The 12,120-nt window shown below is 45.7% G+C and overlaps 1 protein-coding gene across 5 annotated transcripts in view; it reads right to left on the bottom strand.

Moving 5' to 3' along the window:
* Positions 1-12,120, bottom strand: part of FRMD5 (FERM domain containing 5) — a 335,004-nt gene that overhangs the window by 54,074 nt on the left and 268,810 nt on the right. For all 5 annotated transcript variants that reach the window (XM_030814161.1, XM_030814165.1, XM_030814163.1 and 2 more), the window contains exon 2: positions 1,163-1,267. In XM_030814161.1, the coding sequence (XP_030670021.1) occupies positions 1,163-1,267 (105 nt within the window). The remainder of the gene's footprint in view (positions 1-1,162; positions 1,268-12,120) is intronic.

The raw sequence follows: 12,120 nt of genomic DNA, 5'->3' as shown, positions 1-12,120 counted from the left end.
CAGAGAGTACATCTCCACAAAGAGCAAAGAGTAGATGAAGGGAAGTTATAGAAACTGCAGGTGTCTGCAAGCTGGGAGGCTGGGCAAATGGATCTAAGAAATACAACACTATAAGCCATTAACTCACGCATGCATTCATTTCTTCAGAAAATATTTATTGAACACCAACTACATTGTTGGCCTATGCTAGTTAGATGGGAGATAGTGATGAATGAGACAAAGTCCAGGCCCTCATGGAACTTATATTTTTGCAGGGAACACAGGTAATCACAGAATGATGTAATAAGTGCTATAACAGGGTAGCAGAGGGCACATGGGGGCCCAAAGGAGGATCCCTAATACAGAGTGGGGTTAGGAGAGACTTCCCAGAGGAAGTAAAAGTCTAAGCTAAGACCTTAAGTGTGAAAAGGAGTTAGCTGGAAGAAGGGTGTGGAGTGTGGAGCGGTGAGGAAAAGGAGAAGATTCTAGGCAGAGGAACTCTATAGGTGAAGGCTCTGTAAAGAAAGAAGTTATGATGTATCTGGAGAGCAAAAATATTACTGTCTGGCGGGACCACAGCAGGTTGGGGAGATGAAGCTGGAGAAATAGGCAGGGGCCTGAGATAATGGACTTGCTCCTGTATCTGTCTGGAATATCAGCACCCTTGTCTATCAGAATGCCCTGTGTCTGCAGAGCTGCCTATGCTGTGTAGAGCAGAGCAAGAACTGTAAGATCTGCAAGGTGCTGAAAGGCCTGCGCTGGTTTGGCTCTGTCTCTGTACTGCCTAGACTGGGTTGGTATGGCACCTTTGGTGAGGCCTTTCCTAACCAGTACAATGTGCTTCAGCCCACTTACTAGAAAGTGGGCAGGAGAGGCTCACCCTGTGACCTGGGCTCCGAGACCACAACTCCAGCCCACCTGCTCTGCCTCCAACTTTGTGCAAATCATTTAAGCTCCCTAGCCTGCCATTTCAGCAACTGTAAAATGACAAGCTTCTCCAGGTGAGCTCTAGCCAAGGTGCTTTCCAGGTCTAATGCTATGATTTGAAGAGATGACATCCACAACTGCAGGGTCTGGTTGGTCCCTGATTCCTGAAGCTTGACTTTGAATATGAATGACAGTTCAAGACCTCAGGCTTATTGACTAGCCCTGTCCTCCTTTTGTGCTTTGAATATTGACTTACCCGCTGCTTATCTGGGTCTACAAAGCGGATACCAAAATAGTCTTTCTCAAGTAGGTTCAGGTGGTGGCAAAGAAGGTCAAACAGGTACTGGCCTTTGGCATCTCTCTGCAAAGAAAGAAAGCTCCATTGAGAAATGAGTGGGCTTCTTCAGTGTAACTTTGTTTTTCTTTTATAGCCATTAAAAGTTGTTTGTAACTGTTGCATGTGTCTATGAAAGGGGTGAATGTCCATAACTATGTCCTCCACATTTTGATACATCACTGTCTGGAATCCAGAGGCTTTTAGCACCTGGAAGGAGCCCAAGAACCCTTCCCACCACAAAGATGTCAGAGAAATCAGGGTAGAGTCAGGTAAGCCCAGTTCCCATCTCAAATGCACGGAGCTTTCTTAAACTGTGGGCATAGGGAATGTCAGTGTGGAATACAGCAATAATTACACCAGGCCCAGCTGGCTGAGCCTCTAAAGTCTTGAATCTTGAATCCATCCACTTCTCTTCCTCTCCATTACCAACACCATAGGTCAAGCCACCACCATCCCTCAACAGGACCACTGCCAGAGCCTTCTAACTGATCCTCTGCCTCTGCTCTTGCCCTCTTCAGTCCATTCTCTGCACAGCAATGAGGGTGTCCACAATTTAGACATCATCTCTTTCTTGTTGAGTAAGTGATCAGGCACATTGTAGGATATTTAAACATACAAAAGAATATGCTATGAACAGTAAGTCTCCCTTCCACCCTGGCCACCCTGTGCCCTGGTTCCTGTCCCCAGAAGCAACTGTTATCAGCTTCTTGTATATCCTTTTTTTTTTTTTTTTTGAGATGGAGTCTTGTTCTGTTGCCCAGGCTGGAGTGCAGTGGTGCAGTTTCAGCTCACTGCAACCTCCACCTCCTAGGTTCAAGCGATTCTCCTATCTCAGCCTCCGGAGTAGCTGGGATTACAGGCATGCACCACCACGTTCAGCTAATTTTTGTATTTTTAGTAGACACAGGGTTTCACCATGTTGGTCAGGCTGGTCTCTAACTTCTGACCTTAGGTGATCTGCCTGCCTTGGCCTCCCAAAGTGCTAGGATTATAGGCGTGAGCCACCATGCCCAGCCCTCTTGTATATCCTTTATGTGATGTTTTATACACAGGCAAACCTACATACATATACATCTCCTCTTTTAAAAATACATTTTGTAACATATTTTTAAGCTCTTTTCTCCCACTTAGGGTATCTTGCAAATCCTTCTATGGCAATATATATAGATATGCCTCACAGTTTTTAACTGCTCCATGTCACTGCAATGAATCTAAAATTATTTACCCAGTTCCATATTGATGACATTTGTTTCTAATTTGCTATTACAAACAATGTGGCAGTGAACATACAATGATCTTTATGTTACTCACTTCTCTTAATATTTGTTGCTCTCAGAATAAAATGAAAACTCTGATCATGGCATCCCAGGCCCTATATAGCCTGGCTCCTGACTTCTCTCTGCACTCACCCAAAATCATTCTCCTCACTATACTTCAGCCATGGCCTTTCTGTTCTGAACTCCCCAAGGCTTTTCTGCCACTGTCTTTGCATTCCCTCTGATGGGAATGTTGTTCCTGCAGCTCTTTGCAGCCACTCCTATTTTCTGAGGACTCAGCTCAAATGTCCTCTCTTCAGAGAGGCCTTTCCCTATAGTACAGCCCTTCCCAGTTACTTTCTATCTCATTTTGCCATTTATTCCTTCATAGCATTTATACCAATCTGTAATTATCTTGTTGATTTGTTTAGTTATTTATTTACTATCTGCTTTCTTTCTAGACTGTAATTTTCATGAGGTCAGAAGCCTTCCCCCAGAACTTAGCACAGGGCCTGATGCATGGCAGGCAGGTCCTCAATAATTATTTGGTGAATAAATTACTGAATGAATAGAAGGGAAAAGGTTGGCTAAAAGATTTCACAAAATGGTGAAAAGCTAGGCTGTTTATAACCCATAACCTTCTACTTCAGAGACCTGCCTGGGTGCCAAGGGTGAAGTGGGAGGAGAATGACTTGCAGGAAACTGTCAAAACATCTGGAGCCTGCACAGCATCCATCGCTGGCCTGTCCCCAGTGGTCTCTGCAGCTCAGTTCAGATGATCATCTCCGGTGGGTCTATGTCTAATTTTGCATACAAATTGAGGTTGTATGAGGAATTTCTGTAGTGTAGTGGTTATCACGTTTGCCTCACAAATTGAGGTTGTAAGATAAGATCCAAAGATCTCTCCTGTGCCAAGGCCCAAGGCCATGGGTAATTACAGAATGGCCTGGCCCTGCCCCAAGAATGAGCATATTTTTAAGACCTTCACAAAAGGTTTACAGCTCACCTCTTCTCCTTCTGCTAGCTCACCCCATACTATCCAAGGAGACCTAGGGCAGGATGCTAATCTCACGGCAGTTATGTTAAGAAGTTTGTCCTTGCAGGAGCTGGAAGAATAGGTGAGCAGACAGCTCAACTACAGAAGGAGGCAACATGTGGGCAACGCCCCTCCTCTTCTGAGACAGGAATAATACAGGGTAGTCACAGGAGAATAAAAATTCTAGACAGCAGTTTCACATGACTAGAGGCTATGGGCTGATAAGACCCTGAAAAACAGGGCATGGACCAAACTAGCTAAGCCCCTCTGAACCCAATGTGTGGCTGGATTTGACCTAGGTTTCTCCTAGGACCTCACTATAAACTCGTTAACATACTAGATCACACACCTACCAGCGCCAAGACTGTTCCAAGACCACCCATATTTGCTGTAAAAATAGGTGCCACTGCAGTTATGAGAAATCTCTACCTTTTCCCAAGAATTTTCATGAATATTCCACCTCTTGGTTAAAGAAACCCATAAAGACGGAAACCCCAAACCCCACTGAGCGACTCTCTCGAGTACGCCTACGCACCCTTTTCTTGAATGTGTACTTTGCCCTTTGCAATAAATCTCTGTACTTTTACTATTTTCTGACTCCTCCTTGAATTCCTTGAAAGAATTCTTATCTTCTCAATGGTGTCAAGAGCCTGGACCCAGCTGGGGTGGAAGTCTCACTGGCGTTTGGGGACCTCCCCCAGCCCACTGGTATCACTTCTGCTAGCCTCACACTCCCTCTCACGACATAAGCCTGAACTCGCAGGCCCTATTCCCCGTCTTTGGTCCCCCACAGGAAAGAGTGACTCTCATGACAGAGACTCGTTATGAATCACGCTGGGACTTCTGGGTGGTGGGCCACAAACCAGGTCTTTCAAAGGACTCCGTCAGAACTTTCTTTGTGCAGGGCCTATTAACTACTTCTTCACTGATGCCAACAGAGTGAGAAGAGCTTAAAGAGGTATTTCAGGTTCTCCGGGGGCAGAGGAAACATGTTCAACTCTATCCCATGCATCATATCCTATATTATTATCTCTCTCAGAGCAACTGAAATGGAACAGTGAGAGACAGTAGCATATTTTCATTGTTTTTCTCTACAAATTTTACTTTGCACCAAGCTGGCTATTACATTGTGATCAGCTGTTTTTGTTTTTTTTTTTAATGAAAAAATGTTTTTCACAAACACTACTACAGTATGATGTGAGTTTTGCGGGCTGAAGAAGTTTGCTTCCATACATACAACAACCAGATTAGCAATGGGATAGAGATAGCTACAGGGAAAACATGCTTCTGTGATGGACTTTTAATAAGAATTCTGCCTTCCATAAAACAACTCATTCTCATGGGCTGCGAGCTCAGATGCACTTGTAAGGCTCTTAGCTGGTAAGAACCCTGAACTTAGTAGATCCAACTTCAGATCATGGCTTTTCTCTTGGAGTAGTTAGGAAATAAGGACATATCCCATTACCCATTCCCTAGAGCTACATAAAAAAGACCTTTTTCTGGTTACTTTTCAGCACCTGGTGAATCCCCCTGCTCCCCCACCATGAAGACATAGTTCCCTCAAGTTCCCATTTACCAGTTACCAGTGTTAGATACATTGTTTTGAGCTGCAGGGCTCTTGCGTAAACTAATGAAGAGAAGCATCTTCCTTTGCTATTTCTCCAAGGCTGGGGTGGGGGTGAGGGGAATGAGGAAAGAGGTAGACACAGAATTCCATGAAATTTAAATCCCCAGCAGGTACGCAAAGGTAGAATAAACTTACAGCTCTGCTGCAGAGGCACCTTTCACAGAGGGTTGCAACAAAGCCCTTCCTTTGAGGTACTCACACCTGTGGCTGGTGGAGTGGCCTGAGGCAGCACTGGGTGAAATCACATGCAGCTGAACCATCATGATGGGCTCCCTATAAGCCAATGGCAGGGGCAAGATTTTAGGAATTTTACAACTTCCTGGGCTTGTGGATCCCCTTGCACTTCCTGATGCCAGCTGTGTCCTGGGATACCCTCTCCATGGTCTCCCAGTTCTAAGTCCAGGGGTTTCTGGAATATTCTGTGACAGTCTTTTCTTTTGATGAGATGGCAAAGCCGTCTTCCCTTCCCTTTGCCTGCAGGTGCCCTGGCACTGTGGCTAAACTGTGCATTGAATGTTATGCCATTGATTATACTGGAGAAACAGGCACCTGGGCTGACAGGTGATTACTGTTTAGTCACAAAGTCAGAGCTCCAAGCCTGAGGACATTTCTCTTCAGGACAAGTGAGCTGAGGCAGAGCACCCAAATCCTCACCCTGAAGCTAAACTTCTGAGGTTATTCTCTTCCCAAAGACATTATTGGATCAAAATAACTTATTAAGCACTCGTTTAAAAAATAAATTTACATTTTATGAACCACAACAGTGCCTATACATATTTGAAAATACTAGTGCATATAGGTACAACCCATTTATTCTCTCTGTGTGGTGCACAGAATGATTCATGAGCCTCTTGGAATCACTGTGCAGCTCTGAGGATGGGATAATTCCTATTTTTGCTCCTCCCTGGAATGCCTGGTTCTGGTTCTGTATGGTTTGCCTATTCTTTAGGGAAGGGACTGAGGCAGCAAGCAGTAAGCAAGCTTGGGCCAGTGACCTAAACTATTCAAGGTTAATTGCATTTTCTGTCTCATCATCGATGCCCACTGGCAGGAGAGGAGCTTTATTTTAACCCATCATGGATGAGGTTAATCCCAGGCTCTCTGGCATGCAGCATCCTGATGAGAGAAGCCAAGATGCAGAAAGCCCCACTCATTAGGCTCCACTTTATTCAATCCTGCTTACTTGTGAGGCACACAAGTACCTCACAAGCAAGTGCAAACAAAGTTGAGTCTAGCAGAGGGTAAGAGTGATTCCAACTTCCTCCTGGCTACATGCTATGATCTTGGTTCACAATCTGTTAAAGGGTAGCTGGCCTTGGTTTCACGAGCCCTTAGAGAAGGCAGAGGTAAAATGGAGGAATTACAGAAAGTGGGCACCCGTAGCCCAAAGTACAAGAGTCCAGAGGTAGAAGAAAGCCACACCGAGACTAGGCACCCTGGAGGAAGGGCAAGAGTTGAACGACTTGTCCTTGGAGGCCTGCCAGGGAAGAAACAGGCACCAGGGATGGGATGGCATCTCAGCCTGCATTCTAGCTTAACTTTATATTTAAATTTCTTGTAGGCCAAAGACTTCCTTGCTTTCCTCATCAGTGGTGTGAGGGCATGAGTGGCATGCCGATGTCTGCCAGGTTCCAGAGCACATGCTGTGTAAAAGCACTTTAATGTTACAGAGGAACAACCACAGTAGTTCATCTTCTCAGGGCCATGGCATTAGTGAGCTGAGCAGAAAAGTGTGAATTAATTTCTGGGGTGCAGTCCCTGCCTCTGTGGTCACATGCTACATCCAGCCCAGCTTTCTGAGGCAGAGGGAGGGTGTAGGGCACAAGTGCTAACAGCAGAGCCCCAGATTCCCTAACTTCAGCACCTTCTTTACACTTTCTTTGAAGGGAGGGAACCCCTGCTGAGCTATTGGCCCAGGAGCTCACTTTTCCTGCTTAGTCATAAACCAACAAAATCTGTCCAGTAACTGATGAGGCTGCAGCTAGAAGAGCAGCCAGCTCACTCTGGGAGAAGATTAAGAAAGCTCATTCCAGGGGGAAATGCAGAGACGTCCATCTGCAAGCAATACTGTCTTGAGTAGCAGGTCACCACAAATGTGGCAGGGCCATAGCTCACCCCTACCCAGGTACTCCCTTCTGTTTCCTACTCTCAGAACTCAGCCATCAGGCTGGGAAGAATGGGGCCCAAGCAGGCTCTTGGTATCTAGACTACAGTGCCAGGAGGCTGCTGTGGGGCCAGGTAACCATGTGGCTCCTGGAGAAGTGGCAAGGCCCCAAAGTGGAGGGAAATCAGAGCTCAGAAGGAGAGAGGATCAGTGCTTCTTAGCCACTGTTCTCACCAAATCCTTAAATACAGCAACTTCTTTGCCCCAACAACCCCCTTCTACATGCAAATTGAGAGCTGGGGTGATTTTCATGAAGCCACACAGATATCTCTAGGTTCCGATGCCAGGTGCAGTGCTGCAGGGAGCCCTGTTGGCAGTCCTCACTTGGGTCAGAGAACTGGCTTTGCTCATTGCCACATGGTGTGACACGCAGGGCGTGCACGTGGGGCGGGGAAATCACATTCAATCTGGAACATGGAGGTCACCGTGAGCAAGGAAATGTCATGGGACGGAGAACTAAGTGTTCTGTCAGCACAGATGGCCCAAAGCAGACTCAACAAGGGCAATTAAGACCCTCTGAGCAGAACTTCAAACCTGCTGCTGTACAGCTTGTAAGAGCAGGGCTAACAAGAGGGCTAGTCTTATTGAGATATCAATGGTGATGCTTCAAGAGACAAGGTGTCTCATTTCTATATGAAATCTTTGTACCCTGTGAAGTGTCTAGAAAAAAAAAGAAAAACAGAGCCAGGTCTGAAGAAAAGCAGACAACTCGTTCATCTTTCCTATCTTTGGTGAAGCCACTTTTACAAGTAAGGTGACTCCTAAAAGCATCACTGCATCTTGCTATTGATTGAATAAATTTTAGTTGTATTTTTCCAACCAGTGCTGAATATTTCAGTGGACTAGTCATGTCACAGCTGCAGAACTACTGGAAACTCAGCCAGGCTTGTTAGGAAAAAACTCATTGCTTTGTATTTGTAAAGCTCATATTCTCTTTCTCTATTCTCTGTCTCTCTCTCTTCTCTTTCTCTATCTCTCACACTTAAATCCGCCACTCCCCACGCCCAACACACACACACATTCTCTAATACAGCTGCACTTCTCATACAACGCTGCTTCAAATAACTTGTAAAGAAAATTCAGAATTTGGGGAAAGATTTACTTCCCCTTGCTCCAACCCTAAGGACAGTTTGACAACTCATTTTATTGTTGCTTTTTTTTTTGCAAAGGACAAACGCATGTTTGGCAAAATCTGGGAATTTCTGAGGTTTTAGGGAGTATCCTGGGTGGCCAGGGTCAGGAGAAATATGATAAACTCACTGGTCCTCATAATTCTTTGGTTATTTCCCTCCTCTTCACAAAAAAATTGTTTACTAGCCAGCGCCAACATATGTGATGGATCCTGAGGTAGACACATTTCATTAGTAAACAGGTCAGGATCTTTGAGTCCTGAGTGCAGTCTGAGTGCAGTTTCCTTTTCAACTCTCCTATCAGGTTACTCATGTTCCTTAGAAGTTGAGCCACAGGGAGCAGAAAGGGGAGGAGCTCTGGGAAGGCAAAGGTTTTGAGAATGAGCACTAAGTAGACTTACAGTCAAGGCCCTGGTCTGCCACTTCTCAGCTTGTGATCTCAGACCCATCCCTTAATGTACTCGAGCTTCAGCTTCCTTATCTATAAAACAGAGTTAATCTTACATCTAAGGATGACTGTGGGGCTCAAATCAAGACACAAAATATACAAAAAAACCCTGTGAGTTTTCCTGCCAACTTCCTCAGCCTCTTGTGACCTCTTCTTCCTCCAGGATGGATGGACTTGAACACACAAGGCCTCAGCAATGAGTCAATGCACTCAAGGAACAGAGGCCTGTCCTCCCTGGACAAGAATGCATGAATAGATCTTGGCTACACGTCCACCTTGTAGTGTCCCCAAGATTTGGGAGTGGCTACCATTTTGGAAATATGCCCAAAGTGGCTCTTAAAGTACAAATCTGCATCTTCTTCTTACCCAAGGCTATTTTTTTCCTGATCAGATCAGAAGAGTAGAAAATATCAAATATATGTAATCAAACCAAATCCCCTCAGAAGCCTGGCAGCTTCTAGTCAGTGCCACAGAGACAAAGGCAGAGCTTCTGTGACAGGCTCCTGACATGTTCCCTAGAAAGGAGGAGCTGAGTAAGGGGAATAAGATATGACACGATTCCAACAGACACTACACCTTTTAACGCCTTGGCTTTAATTAGAATAAAAAGAAAAAAGCATTTGGCAAAATATATTTCAAGAAATTAACCCAGTGCCCTGATCTCTCTCAAAAAACAGAACAGGTTCCTTCTGTAGTTAAAGCTATGGGAGCTACCTCTTCCCCCTGGGATTCCCCAGGGCACTGCACAACAGGATATTGACAGATAAATGAGAGAGGGATGGGCAAGTAGGGCCCACAGCTCTCTGACTGAAGCCCCAAATTCCCCAGAGTATGCCCAGTCACACACAGCTATTCCAGGACCAGACCTATCCCAATGACCTATCCCAGGACCAGACAAGTCATTTTCACTGCTTCTCCTGAGGACAACCAGGGCCTCCCTTAAAAGCCCCTTGTCACAGCAAGCAGAACTCTGAAGAAGAGTTCCATGGTCTGCCTTGATCTGTGGTCCCACTAGAGGAACAAAAGCCAGGTTTATGCCTCCCTTCCCAGCACTAAGTAGAAACAACCTCACTGGAACAACAATAGTGAGAGTCCCAGGAGAGGAGTGAGATAGCTGGGGCCCAGAGCCAGACAGATGGGTGGAGAGACAGTTTCCTGTACAAATACCGAGGCCTAGGAAAGCAGTAGGACAAACCCCAAATCTTCCAATAATGGTTGTCCCAGTAGTGGAGGAGAAGAGGAGAAGGAGGCAAGATAGGAGGCAGACAGCTAGTTCACTCAGAAGGCTGACTTTCCTTAATAAACAGCAAATTAGGAACCATACCATACTCCGGACCATTGGTTCTCACACCTGAGTCCACCTCAGAATCACTAGGAGGGCTTGTTAAAATACAGATTGCTGGGCCCTGCCCCTAGAATTTCTAGTTCATAGGTCTGCTGTGGGGCCTGGGAATTTGCATTTCTAACAAGTTCCCAGGTGATGCTGCTGTTGCAGGTCTGGGGATTACTGACATCTGATGGTCTTGCAGCTCTTGAAGCCAAGACTACAGGGATAAGGGAAAGAGAAGCAGATATTTGACCTCTGTCACAATTCAACTCTGTTAGCACAAACCCCACTTTTATTAACCTTCCACGTTTTCATATACCAAGCGTACCAACTTCAGAGCATTAGGCTGTTTGAGTTAAATATTACAGAGAAACACTGTTCCTTCCTGCCAGGTTTTTAAATTCTGCCTTTCATGACAGTGGACAGCTACCCAACTCTGGCTTGCAAGTTCGAGTCCCCAATTACCATTTATTTTCAATGGCTAACTAGCTCAAAACTCACTGCACTTTTGCTATGAACTAGATCATCAGAAAATAAAGCCAGCAGTTATCATCGAACTCAATCCGGGTAAAGAACTCCCCTTCTCACCCCAGATCTGCTGTCAGTGACAGGGAGTCTGTTCCAGAACATGTCCTATCCTAGCCTTTGGGCTCTCTTGTCTAGGAGTCGGGGCTGGAAGGTGCCCCAGTACCTCAACCTGCTGTCTCCTCCCTACATCTATGCTCCTTGAGGCTCCTTAGTCAGAATTCTGTCTTGGCTGTCAAGACCAGCCTTCTCCTTTCTCTCCTTTTCCTGAGAGAGGATCCAGCTGCCCCTCTATGGAGGGTTGGGGTGGGTATAGGAAATATGCTCTGAGCATGTAGTTCCATGACAAGGAGGAAAATCCTCCATGTTCAACTTTGGCAGGGAGTTTGGGGCAGGAGGGAAGCGTGGGAGTAAGAAAAGGCACGTTCTGATAGTGATCTCTTGGGCAGGTCATTTTCCCTTTCTGTGCCTTAGTTTCTCTATCCGCAAATAATCTCATGTCCCCTTGTGTGCTCAAAATCCTCTGATTCTGTTATTAGTCAATCAAAGTAATAACATCCCAGGTCCATCTTCTCCTAAACAGGGATTTAAAAAAGTTTTTGGGCCGGGCGCGGTGGCTCACGCTTGTAATCCCAGCACTTTGGGAGGCCGAGGCGGGCGGATCACGAGGTCAGGAGATCGAGACCACGGTGAAACCCCGTCTCTACTAAAAAAAAAAAAAAATACAAAAAAATTAGCCGGGCGTGGTGGTGGGCGCCTGTAGTCCCAGCTACTCGGAGAGGCTGAGGCAGGAGAATGGCGTGAACCCACTGCGGAGCTTGCAGTGAGCCGAGATTGCGCCACTGCACTCCAGCCTGGGCGACAGAGCGAGACTCTGTCTCGAAAAAAAAAAAAAAGAACATTTCCAAATTTCTATATCCTGGAGATTAAATATCAGTGGATAACCAATCCCAAATCCCCCAGATGGGGGAGCTGATGAGGCAGGTGCCAGGGATAACATGAAAGGTTATATACACCCTCTCTATATTCCCCAAAGGCTGTTATTAATCTTGTTCTTCTTTTCCACACTCCAGATCTCCCTAATCTACAGCATGACATGTATGTGCCAAAAGAAGTCATCAGTTCAAGACAAGAAAAGCTGCTGCCTCAGTAAAAAGATGCAGCACTGACAAGTTCATTTGGCTCTGTGGGTTTTTCTCCCCAGGTAGAGTGTCTTACAGTTGTTCTCTGGGGTGCTCTTTTGTATTAATTAATATATGTATGTATTTATCTTTTTGAGATAGGTTCTCGCTCTGTCACCCAGGCTGGAGTGTGGTGGTGCAATCATGGCTCCCTGTAGCCTTGAACTCCTGAGCTCAATTGAT

This window comes from Nomascus leucogenys, chromosome 6 (assembly GCF_006542625.1).
Source record: "Nomascus leucogenys isolate Asia chromosome 6, Asia_NLE_v1, whole genome shotgun sequence".
NCBI lineage: Eukaryota > Metazoa > Chordata > Mammalia > Primates > Hylobatidae > Nomascus > Nomascus leucogenys.
The sequence above is the reverse complement of the archived record's forward strand: the minus strand, read 5'-3'. Positions and strand labels throughout refer to the sequence as shown.